At 35.6% G+C, this 22,624-nt stretch overlaps 1 protein-coding gene across 1 annotated transcript in view; it reads right to left on the bottom strand.

The window, feature by feature from the left end:
* Positions 1-22,624, bottom strand: part of LOC133516150 (suppressor of lurcher protein 1) — a 392,999-nt gene that overhangs the window by 237,159 nt on the left and 133,216 nt on the right. Inside the window, exon 4 of the mRNA XM_061848928.1 lies at positions 981-1,161. Coding sequence (XP_061704912.1) covers positions 981-1,161 — 181 coding nt within the window. The remainder of the gene's footprint in view (positions 1-980; positions 1,162-22,624) is intronic.

The raw sequence follows: 22,624 nt of genomic DNA, 5'->3' as shown, positions 1-22,624 counted from the left end.
TATAACATTTACATACCTGGCGGATGGTAGTGGTAATCGCTTGAGATAGAGTGTGAACCTGACTCTCTCTGTACCGTGTAACAAGACCCGTCATATTCTAAGTCCTTCACAGTGCGTGCTGTACAGTTGTGGAACAAGTCGCCATTATCCCTTACACAGTCACAGTCGGTAGCATCACTTAAGATACTCGTAAACTTGCATAAGTTATGGCTCTCCAATGACTTGTGTTCTGGTTGAGTACTAAGTATTTCTTATTTAATTATGATAATGTATATATTTATATATGTATATCATGGGTTTCACTTTGAATCTATCTAAGATGTTTTAGAATCCACTTTTATAACACTCTGCGCCTATTTTATAACATTACCATTTTGTGACTGATTGATGCGTCTATAGCGCAGGATTAATGCTATGAATAACGTAACCTAACCTAATAAACCTTCTTGTTAAAGTAATTATAGAATGTTATCTAAAACAAATTTGTTAAATACAGTCCCAATCTGTAGCGTCACTCAAGGCTAATCTGAAAAAGCTTTGGCTTTCCAACCAAGCGTGATTTGGTTAAGTACTATTTTCTTCATATATTTCTTGTATTACACTGTGTTATTTTTTTATGTAATATATATTTAGTATTTATTTATGTACGCTATTATGTATTTTATTTAATATAATGTTACTCATGTTTTTTTAATATATATTTGTAGACAGTTTGTTATTTTTCTTTTAGAATGTTATTGTACATCTGAAACTTTATCTATCTAATTTGAATTCGCTGCTCAATTAGTCGAAATTTAGCTGGAAGAGATACCTAAGTTCGCCCTTTAATGAACTTTAAAGGGCTGTCACAATAGATCACTACCTGGTCGACTTGGCACTCAAAGGCCCACAAACTAAATCATAAATAATAGAGATCGCCTTTGTACCTCTCTTTCTGTTTTTATTTAAAGTGATTACTACTGCTACTACTAAGAACTCACTCGAGATGTTCCTTGTAGATGTCGAAGTCTGTAAAAACGAGTTCGATGATCTCGTGCGGCGCGGCGAGGAAGGTGTAGAGCACGCAGTCGAGGTGCGGCGGGTAGGCGCGCGGGTAGTCTGGGCTGCTGAACGTGCCGCGCTCCTTGCCGAGCGTCGACGTGAAGCGGATGCAAGTGCAGCCTGATGACAACAATACAAACAGCTCAAGTAAAAAGTTTTGATTGGAAATTATTATGAACTAGGTAGCGACACAAAATATACCTTTGCTTATTTTATAAGCTAAGTCCTAGCCTAGCAGTTAATGATATTAACCAGATTATGAATTATTAATGATATAAGTAGATACATCCCGACGTTTCCTCTTTCAGTGATCGATCCAGTACTCCATCTGATAAAGGAACAATCAAATCATATTGAAGACTGTGAGGCCATATTGTTGAATGGTGGGGGCATTTTAATATTTAATATTGCACCTTAAAACAAGTTTTTTTTATATACTATGTTGGTAGCAAACAAGCATACGACCCGCCTGGTGGAAACAGTCTCCGTGGCGTACATAGGTACGCCTGCAACGCCGGAGGAGTTACATGCGCGTTGCCGACCCTAACACTCCGCTACCCCGTTGAGCTCTACCAATCTTACTCACTGGCAGGAACACAACACAATGAGTAGGGGGTCTAGTGTTATTTGGCTGCGGTTTTCTGTAAGGCGGAGGTACTTCCCCAGTTGGGCTCTGCTCTAGATCTGGAATGACATCCGCTGTGACGTTCACAGTGCCCATATCCCTCTTTTGGACGTAGTTTAAGGACATACCCGGGTCCGAGTTGTAAGGTGTAACAACCGGTGCTTAAGGTCCTCTATCTTTTATACTTCGTTTGATCCATATTGAACGCGACACCATGTACAAATAATCAAATCATTATTTTATTCGTGAATTCAGCAATCTAGAAACAATAAAGCAGTTTATAATATCGTACTGTTTTATTATTATGTCTATCAACAAGTTGCCTTCCGTACATAATATATCTATAACGATGGCTACTAATTCATTGTGCCGACATTAATAGTTAAGTCAAACTATTATTGTTACTTCCAAACACCAAACATCCCTTATCATAAACGCACAGAATTTCATTAACATGTTTGATTGTCCGGTAGCTATGCCCTACAATTTGCTCGAACTATTCTAATTTGGCTTAAACGGTCTTCTTCATTAGTTTGCAGAGTTGATGGGTAAATTATAGTGGTAGTATTACTAAACCGTGAATTGATATCCACTAAGTGTGTTCTAAAGTCTTACACCGATAAAATTGTAGTCTTAATTTTACGGAGAAAACGATCAAAACGACTAATAAGTAGACCATGATATTTTTTTTTAGTTGGATATGTAAATGTTTTCTTATTTCCTCGCAGTAGTGGTGAAAAGCACTATGTAATGCCTCGGCCGGAAATGCTAAAGGTGGACTCGTATTATTTGAGGGCCTCCACTAACGCCTCCTTCCTCAAACTCACTGGTCTATCTTTGTCACGGTTTGTCGGTATAAATTATGGCTAATTCATACTTTCAGCCCACACTTTAGACCTATGAATTGTATATCTATGATAACTTGATAAGTGATTAATCGTCATTATTTGTATTCTAGACGTATTATTCCAAAACTTTCCATTGATATAAAGGCCTTGAAAATGAAACTGACATATTTAAGGAAGAGACCACCGCTTTTATCGATATATCGATATTATCAATAATTACTCTATCAATGCGTTATTTTATCGAAATAAAATAGCACTTGCCCGCAAATACCTACTTGGCTTATCAACTCGTAAAATAAAAAAGTTTTCGTAATTATACTCATTTCAATAAAGCAAATATTTTGGATTATACGCTCCAATATTTTGAACTTTTTTCATCATCGTCGGTTGAAAAGATTACGTATCAACAGAAAAAATGAGGTATTATTTACGAGTCCGCAGCAAGCTCGGGTCATACAAATGTAGTTACGGCCTCTTTTTACAACGACTGGCTAGAACGCTGCTCTAAAACTTTGTACTTACAATACGATAATCTATATCTATACCTGTAATTTTATTATTTTATGTAGTTTCAGATACCATATTTAAAAAAAAATACAGCGTAATTAAGTTTTTGTTACAAAACTTTTTTATGCTCTATTCCATTTGTTTTATAAGCTACGAACTAATTACAGGCATATATATACCTCATGTTATTATATGTGCAAAGTTTTATTCCAATCCAAGACGTAGTTTTAAAATGAGAACGAAACTCCGTTTGTATGGGAAGGTGAAATTCGGCTGAGCTTGCTGCGGATAAAGGTACAAATACAAAAAAACTCGATTTACCGATGCCATCGATAAACAGTGGTGTTCTCTCCCTAAGACTTATCAGGAGCCGCATCCAAAATTCCGGGCCCTACTTCTAAGCAATAAAAAGTTCACTTTGTAGAGAAAAGTTCATACGAAGTGTTTTTATTTTCTACCCTTAAATGCATAGTGATGTATGCAGCCTACAAAATATATAATTTTATGCATTATTAGATAAAATTTATTTAGTCTTGTATAATTATTTTAATCGTAAATTAATACACTTTCAGATGTTTTATTCAAATTTGCGCAGTATTTTAGTTTTAAAAAATTACATTAGTTTTAAGACGAAAAGGTGGAAAATTTGTAAAATCTGGAAAAGTTGGTGATTTTTAGTATGTGATTTAGGCGGTTTCTTTCGAGGTTTGCAATTATTTTATATTTAAAGTCTTTATCATAGGTATATCACAAATAGTGTACCTTTCTGATAGTAGTATGTCTCTTACTGAAAATTATATATCTACATAAATCTGATTTAGCCTATGTGAATTCTAACACTGATTTAGGCGTGAAAATCGATATTTAATTTTTTCTTTCCCAGAATCAGTAAACAATTATTCAACACATATATTAATTTCAGGCAAAAAAAAACATGCATTTAAGGGTTAAGTAATCTACATCCGTACAGATACATCCATAAGTATAACCACTAATCTTAGACCTTAGAGTATATTAAACATATTATATGTATTATTTGTTAGCGAACATTACCAAGAAAGGTGCGATATTGTTTCAGGTTCCACACTGGCTCTTGTAATATTATTAAAAGTTATTTTTCTACTCGTCGACTGTAATGGTTGAATTAAGATTTCGTATACCAAACTGTAATTGGGTACTTTTCATGTATGGGCTCCCAACTCAACTTTAATATTCATTTCGAAACGGTTTAGTCAACTATAATGAAATGGACCAATCACAGCTCGCCGCGGTCAAGAGGACGAAACATAACGATAGATCAAATTATTTATTTATTTTAGAATGTATAGTAGAAACAATTGCTTCATAAGTCATAAACGCACATGTGACACCCTTAATATAGCAACATCCATAGACTACGAAAACCGCTTACCATTGCTTGTTAGTCTCCATAGGCTACGGTGGCCAAAATCAAGAAAAAACTGTCTAAAATTTTAATTTAACGAGGAGCAAGTACCAGAGGTCCTACCGAGAACCACGTTCAACGTGTTGCCTCTTTGTCGCATTTGTAAATTCGCACTTAAGTGTGACAGGGAGACAGCACGTCGAACGTGAATCGCGGTAGCCCTTCAGGGCCTCATGAGTTACGAGAAGGTGTCGTTTACCAACCCGCCCCGACGGCCTGGGCCCGTACGAGTATGAAGGTTTGGCGTCTGCTCGCCTATTTTAAATAGCTGTATACTTTTGGCTTGTATACTTGTATGATTTTATTAGTTTAAAGTATTATTTTTATTGACTCGTAGAAAAAGTATTGTATACAATAGTGATATAATCAAGCTTTTCAATCTCGTACCTCACTTTGGCAAATCAGCAAGCTTCGTTGCCGAAACACGGTACTCGACTGAAAAGCTCCCTATTATATCACGATTGTATAAAATACTTTGTTTGACAGGGTGAAAGTTGTGTTTGAACCCTTTCTGATAATATAACCCGACCAAACGAAAGGCAAATTTAACCGCGAGCGTAGCTAGTGGTTCGAAAAATGGAATCATGATCGTTGCGAGGCACGGGGTTAAATAAACTTTGCTACCGTTTTTGAACCAACTCCCAACCAACCAACTATTGTTTATTATAATACTTATTATATGATATTTTATAAATATTATATTATTTATACCACATCAGTCGCAAACGAGCATACGGCATATTTATCGTTCCAAATCATTACCTTAGAAAGTTACATTTTATCTACATTCTTGTAGATAAAATGTAACTTTCTGATCAGTGTTTAAAGAATAGAGAGCCTTTAGGATCTGGTGTGGTGAAAAGTTAATTCTAATCATCATTCCTCATAACAATAAATACTCGTAGCTATGAGTTTGAGATGAAAACAATACCGCGGTAAAAACAACGCATATTTCCCTTCGAAGATATATGACACTCTGAAAGCAAAAAAACATAAATTGACATCATACGAGTAGGTGCCTAGTTACAAACCCTTAGAGGCCGTTGGTATTTGGGATCCTTTGGTTACGAAACCGTAAAACACAATAAAGGAAAAGTGGAATCAATGGCAATTAGTGAGGTACTGAAAACTTTTGCGTAGGACTCGCTTGATCGAAATGATAAAATCTATAGCTCCACGTAGGATTCACTTCGATCATACCAATCGAGTACGGTAATCAGTCGTCCGAATGTGAAACTATTCGGAAATTGGGCCGCCTGTCCCGTTCAACTTGGTATTACTGCAAGATAACTCAATTCAACGGAAACTTGACCAGAAATTAATATTGAAACTAAAATCAAAGCCATATTTCTGATATGTATTTATCACTATGTCTGCGTACCCCGTGTTTGTGAAAATACCGAGTGAAATTCGGAATATGAAAGGTACATGGTGTGAAACTATAATAACAAAGCTTTTTATAAAAAGGAAATATTTGTCACTTGCTTTAAATAATAATTCAAGCGAAATGTTTAAAGTTCAACTAAGCCGGTCGATTCTCATTGTTGTTCTCGCTTTGAAGATATCCTTGAGACGAGAAGAGGTCATTACAATAGAGTAGGTAAAGGGGTGCCCCGGACAGACCTATCGTTATCTACTTTAACTAATATTAATGGATTCGCGTACTTAAAATAAACATTATAATATTTATAATTTTGACTAATTTTTTTCACCATTTGTAAAGTTAAATCAGTCAAATATGAGTAGATACGTATAACACTTATAGGTGACTAATACATAGCTTAAAATAATTAAGAACTTAGTCAAAGGAGAAATAGTAACTGTAAGTTACTCGATGAACTTACACGACAGCATCAAAAGGAAGCCTTCTAAATGTTAGTGAAATAGTTTCAATTCGGGACACAGTTTGAGTTAATGTAAGATCGTAAGTTCAGTGTGTTTGGGACCAGCATGCAATTTACTCGAAGTTTCTATGTGCGCTGTGGATTACTAACCTACCTAGTTACTTCCGCAATGATATGGTTCGAATAGTTAGGTACTCCTAGTAAATTATTAGACATGACATGATATTGCTATTGACATAATATTTATTTTTACTTTATGTAATGTATTTATCAACTATACATTTAAATAATAACAAACTTAGTATAAAATGTAACCTAAAATTAAAACTACCTACAAAACTAAAATTAAAACCTAACAAAAAAAAAGGGTAACATGAGTGACCTAGCCCAATATGTTTATATTAAGCTAGATCACCCAGGTCAGAGCCCTGTGGAAGGGTTCCCATAAGGCTGGCTGCATTCCCCCTTTGGATCGCTATGCCGATCCGTTGGGCGAGGAAGGAGCCAGCCCTACGGTCCCCCGTGACATCAATGATTTTTTTTTAAAGTTGCCGAATTAATTTATGAGCGCTTGGGCACCACGGTCCTAGAGTTTTTTTACTTATTTAAAATATGTTTACACGACATTACAGAAATCTAATGTGTCATGCAACCAAGATCAGATATATTAACAACAGCACATAATAAAAAGAAGATACAATAACATTGTACACAAAATAAAACAATATTGATTACATTACACTCGAAGGCCTGGCATCCATCACCTCACAGAACCTCAAGCATTCATTTCTCACACTCGCCCACCGCCATGCAATCAGATCGCACTCCGGTGCTGACGCCAAGAGCGCATTAAGCAGTGAGAGAGCACGGGGCAGTGGCGAGTTCTTACGCGACACAGTCCGAGCAGCCGGGACAGCAATATTGCAATTATATTATCAAATGATGTAGAATATTGATCTTAATGTGAAAATAATTACTGTTTTTGATCCATGTTTGAAGGAACAGTTAATAAGGCGGTTAAGTATCCTTTTGTGTTTACCATTTTCATCTCATTGCAGAGATAAATTGACTTCAGTCGTTTCTTAAATAAGTAAATGTACCTACAAAACAATATGTTATTGAAGTTGAAATATGATAAAAAAAGTCTTGTAATTTCAAATACCTTACCTTACTCAATTCACATAATTACTCGTACACGTACATATTTTAAATATTACATGGTTCTTAATTAAATATTCTATTCTGCAACGCTTCAATGCTGCACCCAATAATTGTTGTATTTCATCCACTATTATAGACGTAGGTACACTGAGATATTTATTCATGCTATACGACAGTTCGTTATCTAAATGAGCTCATTTACTTGACTTTTACCGACCCTCTTTATCTAATGATGTTTACGCAATCTCAAATTATACATTTGCACCCGATGTTAAAGTACTAACATCTGTCAGTATCATTCTGTAGTCACAAGATGAAGGTACTACTCTTAGGACTCGTGTTATCCCTATCCCACTTAGGAGAATGCAGGACTGCATCAAGCGAGGTGAATATAGAATATGCAGTCATTCCACTAGAGAAGAAACCGCCACTGAATTTAGCTTGCGTGTTTAGAACTGTGAAGAATGGAGACCCATATCCCTCAGTGATTGTGAAATGGCAGAACCAAGCGCAAAGATTTACTTGGAATGAAGAAGGCAATGTAAAGTTCGATAAAAATTTCAAACTGGAAATTGCATCTCATAGTTATCCAACCTCAGGCGGACTTTCAGGAAGCACAAACACGAATACTCTAACTGATCCATTCGCTAGTGCTCCAGTTGTGCCTGACATCTACACCTGGGAAGACATCGTGACATGGTTCCAAAAAAACTGTTCCAAGCCTTACTAATTTTTCATAATTTAAATAATTTTTGTGCGCGTTTTGCATTGTTTTAAGGTTTTCTATAAGTAGGCTTATATTCAATTGTGAATTATTCCAGGTATAATTTTACTCTTATATTTTCGTGAGACTTTATGGCATATCTATTACAACAAATTTAAAACATTATCCTTGGTTTTATTTTAAGTAAAATATAAACTAAACAATGAATGTACTCGGTGTTGCAAATGTTTAATGTGTGTTATTGTAACTTTGTGGTTGGCAATATTTGAAATACTTAAAAAATCATAACTTTGTGACATAGCTATTGACTAATAGGTTGTAATAAATCATTTGTCTTTTTTTTCACTATCAAAAGGTATATTTAATGTCCGGCTAGGTTTAAAAAATAATCCCTCACTACTAACTACGAACTGTTAAAAAATTGTGCATGTATACAAACTCCTAAAACATTTTGCAATATCCACCAAAATATAAAAACGCTTTCATAAGTACGTTTTTAGGGTTCCGTACCCAAAGGGTCAAACGGGACCCTATTACTGAGACTCCGCTGTCCGTCCACCCGTCTGTAACCAGGCTGAATCTCATGAACTGTGATAGTTAGCCAGTTGAAATTTCGACAGATTATGTATTTCTGTTGCCGGTATAACAACAAATACTAAAAATAAAATAAATATTTCTTTCCAATCTCGAGGTTCTCATCCAATCACCGAAGTTAAGCAACGTCGGGCGGGGTCAGTACTTGGATGGGTGACCGTTTTTATAGATAATGGTACGGAATCCTTCCTGTGCGATTTTTCGATAACTATTAGGTTTGTATCCCACCTTTTCATTGTATATTCAAACTTCATTAATTTTACCCGTTACGACCACTTCCTAATCGTATTGTAAAATAAATATACGTAATAATGATGTATGTTTTTGTTATGACTTCAATATACTTTTTTTTTAATGTTTAGAGACAGACAGACAGACAAGAGTGGTTTTCGTATTTATAATATTAGTAAATCATATGTTCTTTTTATAAAACGGTAAGCTTACGTTAATTAAAACGAATTTGCCAATAAAGGTATTGCAAAAGGTACGTAAAGAAAGACTTTATTTTATGTACTTACTAACCCCTAGCTATAATGATGGTACTAACAATGTTTTTTGGAATTTTGAAGGTACTGAAATAAAAAAAAAAATATATATATATATTTTTTTTTTAATGCACACACTTGTCATAAAAGTAGCAAAATAATTGGTATCAAAGAGCTAAATAAAGAAATAAATCACAAACATTTATTTTATATGGAAACGTTAATACCTATTATGACATTTTGCTAAAAAAAGAGGTGTATTCTGAACTGTTTATCCGTTACCTCCTCATTAAACCGATGGCGATGGTGGACAATACTTACTCATTGAGGCGTTTTTAAATAAATAAGCATGAATTTAGTTGTAGCTTAGACTGAACCGATGAAATTGTTGCTCGCTTTATAAGCCACAGAAATCGCGGATTAAGTAGGTAATCATGGTTATATTAGGGTAGGTCAACAATTCAACATAAATTTATTCAAATCAAAACAGAAGAGAACTAACTTTGTAATCGTATACATTTATACAGGATTACAAACTTAGTGCAAGTAAGTGTCACCCGTAACTTTCTAGATCGTCTAGCAACCGTCAATTGTAACCCACCAAAATGATCAGTCTTTTTAGTATTATATATAATATATCCTGTAAAAAGTTGCCACAAATACATTTTTTTTTATTTTTTGCAAAATAATTTAACACGCGTCTGGCTAGATTAGACCGACCAAAATGCAGATTGCCTGAAAAAATTTTTTGGGGCAATTATTTTTTTTATATAATGGTTGATTTAGCTCCGCTACCCTGCAGCCAGACCTGCAGTTCTGAGTTAGGGAATGATAGGAGAAGCATGAGAAGCTTGCCTCAAATACCTATTCTAAAATGTCCACCAGCTCTTGGTTCATGAAGTCATCTGTAACTTCTTTCAGAAAAAAAAGACAAGGACAAAAAAAATATTTGTCACCAAATATAACGTATAGTAAATTTATAACCGAATTTAATTTGATTTATAAGTCTGTTTTTCATGCCATAGGATTTACAACAATAGTTTACAGGGTAAGATGAACATAATCATGAGTTTCTTTATATCAAAAAGTATTAAAAATCAAGCTTACTGTAGGACTAGGTCGAGTTCTGGAAGATAAAGATTGTCACCATGAAAAATATTTATTTTATCTGTTATTTATAGCGTACCTTATGTCAACTGCATGAAGCACTGCGTATGTACACGGGGTAAGAGGAAAATACTTATTTGGCTAAATCTTTTATTCTTCTTATCTTATTTTAAAAACTATATCGATCTTAAGCCACAAGCATAGCAACGTCTCCCAGTCATTTTATGTTGAAAAAAGTTTTCTTAGGTCTTTTTAACTCAATGACCGGAGTGTTATCAATGGAACAGAATACTCTATTATTTGTTCTTACCCCTTAATGTACATTCTTTCAACACAAACCTTTCCATTTAGTTTTACGGTGGTTTCAATGCAACACTGCTCATCTCATCAAGAACCCATTATATATTATCCTAACGCAACTTAGTGGATTATTGAGAAAGAGCGGCGGCAGCGTGGAAGGATTTTTATCGCCTGTCACTTTCGCAATTACATACATGTTAGAACGTGACAGGTATGGTGACAGGCGATAAAAATGTGACTATGCTACAAATACTGATTAGGGGACTTTAACAATAAGCTTATAGAGCACCGATAACTTTAATCTTCATACGCAGACACTTCCAAGCGGATTACGGTTGCCTAATTCTCGAAATTTAGTTAACTTCATCGAAGTTCAGTACAGTTTATAATCGCTTGTCGCCAACACTACCTACAGATTAGTTCAGAAAGCATTTTAAACGCTGAAAATATGTTCCATTTTAACTTTAATCCTATTACGAATGGCGAAAAGTTTAAGCTCTACGGATAGTTGCCAAAAGGTTACCTATCAATGTACCCGTCAATTTGTTTATTTTGAACCGTCAACTTACGAGTAGGTACGGTATATACCAAGGTAGGTATAATATTTCCAAGGGTATATAACAAGGCAGGTATGACCATCATAACATTTGTATTAATAAAAAAAAGTATAATAACGTGAATGTACTACATCAAATTAGCTGCAAGAGTATTTTGGGATAGTTTGTAATATTTTATTTTATTATTAGTATTATTTATTTTTAGATTTAGATTTAAGTTTTATAGTTTAGATAATTATTGGAGATATGTTAAATTTGTATGTTTATAAATATTTTATCAGACCAAATCAGCTGCTATATTTGAGTGTCCGATGATCCACCAATACTGATTTACTAACGAGTTCGGTTATTGTTGTGTGAAATTTGTGCGTAATTTATAAATCGTCAGGGTCACCTTGGTTGTCAAACAAAAACTCACTAATAGTTTCTTACATGTTTTTCAAATTTGTACTGTATATAATATTAAAACTGTACGAAACGACTATTTATATGAGAGCAACGACGCATGGTGACCGATTGCCTTCTACAAGCAGAGCTTAATTAGGAGTAATTCTCATTAGCGGGATAATACGTCGTGCTATCACGTTGCCGTTTCAGCTTTCCATGTAAATTGACTGAGAATTCCGCGCTTCTTGCAACAGACCAACGAATTCGCTCTACATTAAGGTGGTTTATGTGAAATGAGAATTATAGCATGTTACCATGACTTATTAGTCGCAAGCTAAAATAATCTTTTTTTAAAGTATGTTTCTTTATCTACAACTTAAAAAATCTCATTCCAATTCGATATTAATTTAGGTATTGGTTACTTGTAATTAATGCGTCTCGGGAGCCAATATATATTTGGGAAAACCGTTGACAGCTATCTTATCATTTCTATATTATTATTAATTAAAATAAATCCTTAATTTTTGAAAACAAACTAGACAAACTTAACAAGAAAAACTTGCAACATGACAGTTAAAAATGAAAAACTATAAATGAACGAACGAAATTAGTAAAAACATGTATGAAATAATTTAGTTACATAAAAAAATATTACAGGGACATTCTTACACAAATTTAATAAGTCCCACGGTAAGCTCAAGAAACAAGCCTTCTTATATAATAATATGTATTCAGACAACGATATACCTATATAATATACAAATACTTAAATACATAGAAAACATCTATGACTCAGGAACAAATATATATCATCACACAAATAAATGCCCTTACCGGGATTCGAACCCAGGTCTATCGGCTTCATAGGCAGGATCACTACCCACTAGGCCAGCCTGGTCGTCAAAATTAGTTAAATGTAGCAATGTTATAAAATCTCTCCAAAAAAGCCGTAGACGAAACGAGAACATGTAAAAAATAAAACTAAATGGACAATCACTTTTAGAAACTGTGGGTACAGCGCGTTGTATGGTGTCCCAAAATAAAAATAAAAAAATGGACTAGCTATCTGGATAATAATAATAAATTCGGGTAGATAATAAGTTCTCCAAAAAACGTTACCTTAATTTAAGATGTTAAAAGTTATAACGTAAATAATGAATATGAGAAAATCTCGCTTTAGACCAATTCACGTTGTTGAGGTTATTGTCTAAGATTTATAAACCACCCAAAGTTTAATTATAAAACAAGCGCGCTTAGAATTTGGAACTTGTAATGTAATATGAATATTTCTTAGTAAACATCGTTCTAAAAAGACCTACATATCTGCTTTTTCATGACACCACCGATTTAAAAAAATATATTATTTGCAAAAATATGCCTTCTTTTATAATTATTCTCTTTATTTATCTTGGGTCTTAGATTAGGCATTTTATAATATGAATATAAAAGTAAAATACAAAGAAATCATACAAAAAGAATACAAAATAGATATAAACACATTATAATTATTATTATTATGCTATAATTTTTAATCAGCAATGGAAAAAGTAACAAAAAGAAACAAACAAAGACAAATCTTAAAATAGTAATAATAACTACGTGCACTTTACAAGGGATCCAATGTACCTAAGAATTCAATAGATACCTACCCAATGAGCATCATCTCTGTTCCCTGTTTTTAAATTTTGGCTTAAATTTTCCTATATTCTTCACTTTTTAGCATCTTTTCGTTTAATATTCTCTCTATCCAGCCATAAGCTCCATAAAAAGTTTTAATAATGAACGAGGAGGTGACCTCAACGAAGCAGGTAATCCCTTGCTTTAGCTTCTATCTGGACCACTTTCAGAGCTAAACAAGGCGATATACACCCGTGTCAAGCCGTCTGGCCATTCTGCAGACAACCGCATTTAATATTCAATTAGATAACCATTTGCCCATTCATCAGTGTACGAAGTTAAATAGTATTGCTAGATGTGGTATAAATCACTACATTTTATATATGAGATAGAAAATATTAGTATTCTAGGGTTCCATATTCGAAAGATGACAGTCGGAATCCTAAGCGTAGATATTGTAGGCAAGCTATCCGTCTTCTGTCTGTCTATCAGTGGGCTTTGTCTCATCTTAAGAATCGTGACAATACAAGTAGACAGTTGAAATTTTCACATTTTGTATTTATTTCCCCATAACGCAGTTAAACATATTTATGCATAAACTGAATATAAAAAATAATAAATTCAGAAATTAGAACCCTTTTTAGGGTTTCGTAGTCAAAATAAAAATAAGTCCTGTCCGTGTGTCACAGCACTCACAGCTATTTTACTCGGAAATTATTGAATATTTTAATTTAAAAATGCCAGTTTCAAATTACTTATCTGTTTAGGAACAATGCTTATAAATAAGGCAAAAGCACTGTTTACGAACTTTAGTTCCATTGAAATTTTATCTCCGTGTAACAGTATCTACTATCAACGGCATCTCAAAGATAAAGTGTGTAATGGACACTGTTTGCATAATTTATTTTGTTTACGAGATGGGTAACAAATTTTGCATTCCTTTATTTAAGAATCCTGCGTCACACAAAGCACACTCGATTTACTAGCAGAATCTGAAAATTATGTTATACATTATTAGTCATATAGTAAACACCCCTATAATGGAACAGGCACCAGTAATGGGATGGTATAGACTAATCCCGTAAAACAAGTATTTACCATCAGTTTTTAAACGCTGGCAACTTTTTTACCATAAACAAGAGCCAAAGAGCTGCTTAAGCTTAATTTTTTATTGATATTTGTTAGTTCGAAAATTAATTGCGCCATACATCCCATGACTGGAGCTAAAAACCATAGTTTTAATTGGTTAATAATACTGAAACCAATTGGCTACTTGACAGTTTTTTGTTAATAATGTCAAACGATCTTGATTTTCCTGAGGATCAAATGTCTATATGGGACTCATGGCATTTAAGCAACACAAAGGTCAGAAATTAGAGTTAAAGTCTGACGCTCGCACTCGAAGATTGAAACGCCTCTAACAAAATGATAACATGATGTGACGTCACATTATATAAGTCTAAATGTATAGAAGACCAAGGAAGTTGCCATTTTGACCCTGAAACATTGCGTTTATGTGTATAGTTGTCATACAATTTATTTTTCAATAAAATGTATGGAATCGAATGGTACCATTTTTTTTTTTCTATTTTTGAAGGACAAAAAAAATTTTTTTTTAGATTTTGGAGCCTTGTATTTTTTATAAACTCAGTATATTTTTTTAAATTCTACTTTTTTATAATCGATGGCTAATTATAATATTCAACATGTGTCAAGTACCCAATTGTAAGTAGCTTTCATTAAATACATAGAAAACATAAAGGACGAATTGGACATTCAATTTTTAAAGCATAAAGCGGTAGAAATTTTACAGATGTAGGTAAAATATCAAATATACTCCAAATTTTCTCTTAAATGTCCCATGATTGGTGCCGTTAACATAGTATAGGTATTTACAACGAACTATTAGGTAGTTAACTAACGGCCCGATTCGATTTTTTTTTTAAACACGTTTATGATCTCGGAAAGAACTTTAAAAGATCGATAGCTAAACGACATGGCAAAATTGACGTTTATTTCGATTCCCCTGTAACCTCAATAAGTTATATCTACGATATTTCTAACTTCAAAGTGACATTGGTTTGCCCGAATCGAGCTGCTTCTGTCAATTATACGACAAACAAACGACATCTAAATGAGAACTTATCGTTATCGTATCTCATTCTTCGAATCGGGCCGTAAATAAAACTTCAAGCTCACAAATAATAGGCGTAAGGCGTAAGTGATGTTGTAAAAAAACTGGCCAAGTGCGAGTCGAACTTGTGCATCAAGTATTCCGTATAACAGTCGACAGTCTAAGTAACACAATTAAAGTTATGAGAATACTGAAAAGATAAACTGGATTGAGAAAAAAGTTTTTGGATTTGTTTTTGCTTTTTCTTGTACAGGTTTCGAAAAGCCTCGTTCCTATTTCCAAACACTAATAGTGCTGAGCAGCAGTGGCAGCTGAAATGGCATGTTCCTAGGACAACGGGATTTTTTGATATTTTTATTGTGTGAAATATGCGGCATAAACAGACGCGTATTTTTATTTCGCTGACTTAGAAGTTGGATTGTTTGCAGTTTCAAGGCACATTTGCATTAAGTACATATTGTCTCGGCATTGACAAAGCTTGTAGAGAATTTTATATTGTGCACATTACACATTTCGTAAAAAAGGGGCCCATTTTCATTGTTATTGAGTGTACTATCAAAACATTGCTTTACTATGAGATTTGTTGATCTAAAACAACGGCCAATTTACCAAACTAAGATCAATGAAGGTCTCTTGATGAAGAGTTACTTGGGGATTGCATCTAAGTTTTGTTTTGAATGTAGAATTGAGTTGTAACTACTCAATCCTATTTAAAGTTTGTAACGAATCATTTTATCCTTGTCCATACAAAAATCAAATATATTAAACTTTACTACACACGTTTCAGTAGGCGCTTTTTATTTTACATTTCGTGATTCCTTTATTTTGTGATTACTCTTTTTACATACATAATATTAATTAAGTATGACATATAATACAGGTGGATTATTATGAATTATTAATAAATTATTAAGTGATTCCATGTTAATTTTCATAAATTTTTCTACCGATTTCAACATACTATAAGAATTAAATGGTATAAAATAAATATAACGGCAATTCTAAAAGCTCGTCAGGGTTAAAGATATACCTTAAAACATTTTAGTACATAATAGAAGTTTAGTAGGATACCTATTTACCTTGAGTGTAAATTCATCAAAGATCTTTTTTGCATTATATACTAAAAGTAAACAAAAAGAAAGACACAAATACAAAAACTAATCAAACAACCCGTCCCGAGCCCTCCCAGATGCAAAGGTGCCCATCACGCTCGCCATGAATCGCGATAGACAGCCATCAGGAATGACCCGGAACTAGGGTCATGACTCCTCTCCCTCAAATGGCCCAGTTGTAATTACTCCAAGATATATGACCTTAATAACGTTGAAAACATATAACATCCATAGTAATCGCGTTAAATTAATAAAATAAATGATGATTTCAAATTCCCATGCCTAGAAAACGAGGCACGGAAATTGGGTTTCGTAATAATTAAGATCGTCTAAAATCTAATTCGCATATTACAGAATTTATATTACATCCTCAATATGAAGATAGAAACTGGTTATATCAAACTAGTGTTCGTTAACAAAAATATATTTAAGAGCCCTTAATCCTTGGAGCGTTCTCCGATTTCACGAAATAACGCTCGATAGATGGCGTTGGCGCTCGGTATGCGAGCGCCGGCAACGCGACGCGCGTTTCAATGCAGACTAGAATAATCTTGATAGTTTTCAATATAATTTCAAGCAACATTAATTTTAGTGTCATATGATATCATATGGGCACTCTTTATTTTATTGTATATGCACAGTAGTTTTTTTTAATGTACACTACTACTAAGTGTACAGACTACAGAGTGTACTATAACCCTTGCTCTTTATTCTGTCTCTTTCACACCAATGGAAAATGAAGAAGTTACTAAATGACTGCAGGTATAAATAAAGTATATTAGTGCGATAGAGAGACAGATAGTGTTTCGTTGTCGTATCGTAAACGATTGGCATGTTGGCCACACACTTGCTTAGTGCCTAGCCAAAATACCAATCGTTTGCGTATATTAGTGCGATAGAGAGAGAGTAGTGTTTCGTTGTCGTATCGTAAACGATTGGCATGTTGGCTACGCACCCATGATACCTAGCCAAGAAGCCAATCGATTGCGCATATTAGTGCGATAGAGAGACAGATAGTGTTTCCTTGTCGTATCGTAAACGTTTGGCATGTTGGCTACGCACCCATGCTGCCCAGCCAAGATGCCAATCGTTTGTGCATATTAGTACGAGAGAGAGACATATAGTGTTTCGTTGTCGTATCGATTGGCATGGTGGCTACGCACCCATGCTGCGTAGTCAAGATGCCAATCGTTTGCGCACATTAGTGCTATAGAGTTCCAGTGTTATTTGAAATCACGTTAGGGTTTGTATTATTATTTTTGACCCGAATGAAGTCCATCCAGGTTCTTATGATGGAGTCAGGAGTTGGTCACCAGAACTCCTAATCTACTCATTATAATTCCATCGTGCTTGGGCTCAAAAGATTTGCCCTGACGAACACCATCGATCTAGATGAGGTCCAGGGTCTCATGACGGAGTCAGGAGTTGGTCACCAGAACTCCCCAGAACTCCTAATCTACTCATCATAACTCCATCGAGTTTGGGCTCAATAGATTTACCCTGATGAGCACCATCAATCTAGATGAAGTCCAGGGTCTCATGATGGAGTCAGGAGTAGGTCACTAGAACTCCTAATCTACTCATTATAATTCCATCGTATTCGAGCTCAATAGATTTGCCCTGACGAGTACCATCGATCTAAATGAAGTCCAGGGTCTCATGATAGAGTCAGGAGTTGGTCACCAGAACTCCTAATGTACTCATTATAATTCCATCGTGTTTGGGCTCAAAAGATTTGCCCTGACGAGTACCATCGATCTAGATGAAGTCCAGGGTCTCATGATGGAGTCAGGAGTTGGTCACCATAATTCCTAATCTACTCATCATAACTCCATCGTGTTTGGGCTCAATAGATTTGCCCTCACGAGCACCATCAATCTAGATGATGTTCAGGGTCTCATGATGGAGTCAGGAGTTGGTCACTAGAACTCCTAATCTACTCATTATAATTCCATCGTGTTTGGGCTCAAAAGATTTGCCCTGACGAGTACCATCGATCTAGATGAAGTCCAGGGTCTCATGATGGAGTCAGGAGTTGGTCACCAGAACTCCTAATCTACTCATTATAATTCCATCGTGTTTGGGCTCAAAAGATTTGCCCTGACGAGTACCATCGATCTAGATGAAGTCCAGGGTCTCATGATGGAGTCAGGAGTTGGTCACCATAATTCCTAATCTACTCATCATAACTCCATCGTGTTTGGGCTCAATAGATTTGCCCTCACGAGCACCATCAATCTAGATGATGTTCAGGGTCTCATGATGGAGTCAGGAGTTGGTCACTAGAACTCCTAATCTACTCATTATAATTCCATCGTGTTTGGGCTCAAAAGATTTGCCCTGACGAGTACCATCGATCTAGATGAAGTCCAGGGTCTCATGATGGAGTCAGGAGTTGGTCACCAGAACTCGTAATCTATTTATCATAACTCCATCGTGTTTGGGCTCAATAGATTTACTCCGACAAGCACCATCAAATTACCATTATGATGAATAGATTAGGAGTTCTGGTGACCAACTACTAAGTCCATCTTGAGACCCTCGACTTAATCTAGATCGATGGTACTCGTCAGGGCAAATCTTTTGAGTCCAAACACGATGGAATTATGATGAATATACTAGGAGTTCTGGTGATCAACTCCTGAGTCCATCATGAGACCCTGGACCTGATCTAGATTGATGGTGCTCGTCAGGGCAACTCTATTGAGCCCATACACGATGGAGTTATGATGAGTAGATTAGGAGTTCTGGTGACCAACTCCTGACTCCATCATGAGACCCTCGACCTCATCTAGATCGATGGTGCTCGTCAAGGCAAATCTTTTGAGCACAAACACGTTGGAATTATAATGAGTAGATTAGGAGTTCTAGTGACCAACTCCTGACTCCATCATGAGACCCTGGACTTTATCTAGATTGATGATGCTCGTCAGGGCAAATCTATTGAGCCCGAACACGATGAGGTTATGATGAGTAGATTAGGAGTTCTGGTGACCAACTCCTGACTCCATCATGAGACCCTGGGCCTCATCTAGATCGATGGTGTTCATCAGGGCAAATCTATTGAGCCCAAACACGATGGAGTTATGATGAGTAGATTAGGAGTTCTGGTAACCAGCTCCTGACTCCATCATGAGACCCTGGACCTCATCTAGATTGATGGTGCTCGTCAGGGCAACTCTATTGAACCCAAACACGATGGAGTTATGATGAGTAGATTAGGAGTTCTGGTGACCAGCTCCTGACTCCATCATGAGACCCTGGACCTCATCTAGATTGAAGGTGCTCGTCAGGGCAACTCTATTGAGCCCAAACACGATGGAGTTATGATGAGTAGAGTAGGAGTTCTGGTGACCAACTCCTGACTCCATCATGAGACCCTGGACCTCATCTAGATCGATGGTGCTCATCAGGGCAAATCTTTTGAGCCCAAACACGTTGGAATTATAATGAGTAGATTAGGAGTTCTAGTGACCAACTCCTGACTCCATCATGAGACCCTGGACTTTATCTAGATTGATGATGCTCGTCAGGGCAAATCTATTGAGCCCGAACACGATGAGGTTATGATGAGTAGTTTAGGAGTTCTGGTGACCAACTCCTGACTCCATCATGAGACCCTGGGCCTCATCTAGATCGATGGTGTTCATCAGGGCAAATCTATTGAGCCCAAACACGATGGAGTTATGATGAGTAGATTAGGAGTTCTGGTGACCAGCTCCTGACTCCATCATGAGACCCTGGACCTCATCTAGATTGATGGTGCTCGTCAGGGCAACTCTATTGAGCCCAAACACGATGGAATTATAATGAGTAGATTAGGAGTTCTAGTGACCAACTCCTGACTCCGTCATGAGACCCTGGACCTCATCTAGATCGATGGTGTTCGTCAGGGCAAATCTTTTGAGCCCAAACACGATGGGATTATAATTAGTAGATTAGGAGTTCTGGTGACCAACTCCTGACTCCATCATGAGAACTTGGACTTCATCCGGGTCAAAAATAATAATGCAAACCCTAACGTAATTTCAAGTGAAAATGCGTTTTTCAGAAAATCGCAGCCAAATAACACTAGACCTTACTCATAGTGTTGTGTTCCTGCCGGTGAGTAAGGTTGCCAGAGCTCAACGAGGGGCGGGAGGGGGTTAGGGTCGGCAACGCGCATGTAACTCCTCTGGAGTTGCAGGCGTACATATGCGGGCCGTATGCTTGTTTGCCACCGACTTAGTATTAAAAAAAAAGTAACACTGAAAATCCATCAGTAAGCGAGTCTGTTAGGCATACTGTAAAAAATGAACTTTTATTAAGATTTTCTAATCGCAGTATATAGCACTTCTCGGAACTCCGTAGCTGATTACGATCGCAACGAATGCCTGACAGTCGAGCACAGGTCCGTCCTCTAAGCGCGCTCCGCGCGGACTGAGAGCGGGGCGTCGCTGCTGCGTGATTTATACGTGTTTTAAAAAAATATAAATTTACGGCAATGTAGGTCCCATAGTTACGATTTTTTTTTTTATAGGTTAACATAAAGTTACAGTTTGCTATAATATTATTTTTAAAGCAAAATATGCGTACAATTTGCGGAAATAAAATATAATAAAACCCTGTTTTCGCCAAAAAAATGAAGAAAACTCGGAAGGTATTTTATCAGTTTTTTCAAATGAATCTTGGATTGTTAATCATTCCAGCCCCTCGTACGAGATATGTTGAATCAAATTGTAGTCATTCATGTACCAAATGATTCTTGTTTATAGCAAAATTGAGAACCGAAACGCCACATCTCACTGCAAAATTTGGAAAAGACTCCCAAAAAACCTCATTAAAAAAGAGGTTTAAAAGAGAAAATGAAAATTTGAACTGTTGGAGCCCCTAGTTTAGGAAACGATTATTTAAGTACGTTATCAGTTTTTGAATAAATACTAATAGTTACGTCGTAATCTTGAATGAAAAAGGAAGCATTTTACAAAATACGCTCGTCTGTAGGAATAAGGACTCTTAAAATATTAATTATAGTGGCCATGGAAATTAGATAAAAATTATCGCCCTACCCGTTTTTATATTTCTGTTGTAAATTTATAGAAACTTCAGTAACTTGTCAAAATCGTACCTATATTATCAGTTAGGAGACACGTGACAGAACAAGAAAAGGGAAGTGCAGTACAAGTCATGGCTTCACGTGTGATGGTGATTGGCTTTGAAATTTTTCGACAAAAAATTACTCTCAATCTCGAACAAAATTATTTAAACATCGATCCCGAGTTATTTACCACAAAGAAGTTAATGTTTAATATGCTCAGTAAATAGTAAATATCATGGAGTTTAAGTACTGAACATTCAATAAGTGATACTGATGTACAGTTTTTAGTAGGAATTTTCATTATACTCAATAACAGATTGCGGACAGGGCACGGGAGTAGTAATTTGAGCCTTGAAATAGTTTTAAGTGTACCCCAAAAACCAATTAATCAGTGAATTCATGTTGACCTCGGTGTGTAAGTGTGACTTTTTTATGAAAAAAAATGGTACGTATTATCGGATGCTACCTTCCGATTTCCATCTCGGACTCAAAAAAAATCGCGTTCAGAAAATGATACGACAAGAAATTACAAAATGGCGGACGAATGTTTGATATGTCACCGAATTTAACAATTATTTGGCTTAAAATTTAGTTTTATCTTCGCAAGTGTGATGAAAAACATTGTATGTAACTCCGGGGGTAAGAATTACCACCCTCGTATTTACAATTTCACTTACCCTCCTCGTTGCACAATATACTATTATATTCTACTTAGTTCGACCATCAAACCAAATTAAACCAAGAGCAATTTTAAAATCTCACTTAGTTCCATCGAACCACGAGGAATTCCAAAATTCAATTTAGTTCGATCATCAAATCACAAGAAAATTATGAAATTCTACTTAGTTCTATCTTCGAACCACTACGAATTATTAAATTCTACTTAATTTTGACCGCGGAAATATGAGAAATGTTCAAATTTCTGTATTTTGATTGACTAAAACTATAGTCCCAATAGGATGAGATTAGGTAGCTTAGGCCCCTACAGCCAGCCGGTAATTTATTAATTCAATATTATGTGGTTATTGTCGGAATCTCACCTTCCCATCCTAAAACGACA

This window comes from Cydia pomonella, chromosome 3 (assembly GCF_033807575.1).
Source record: "Cydia pomonella isolate Wapato2018A chromosome 3, ilCydPomo1, whole genome shotgun sequence".
NCBI classification, from domain to species: Eukaryota; Metazoa; Arthropoda; class Insecta; order Lepidoptera; family Tortricidae; genus Cydia; species Cydia pomonella.
This window is presented reverse-complemented; position numbering and strand designations above follow the sequence as displayed.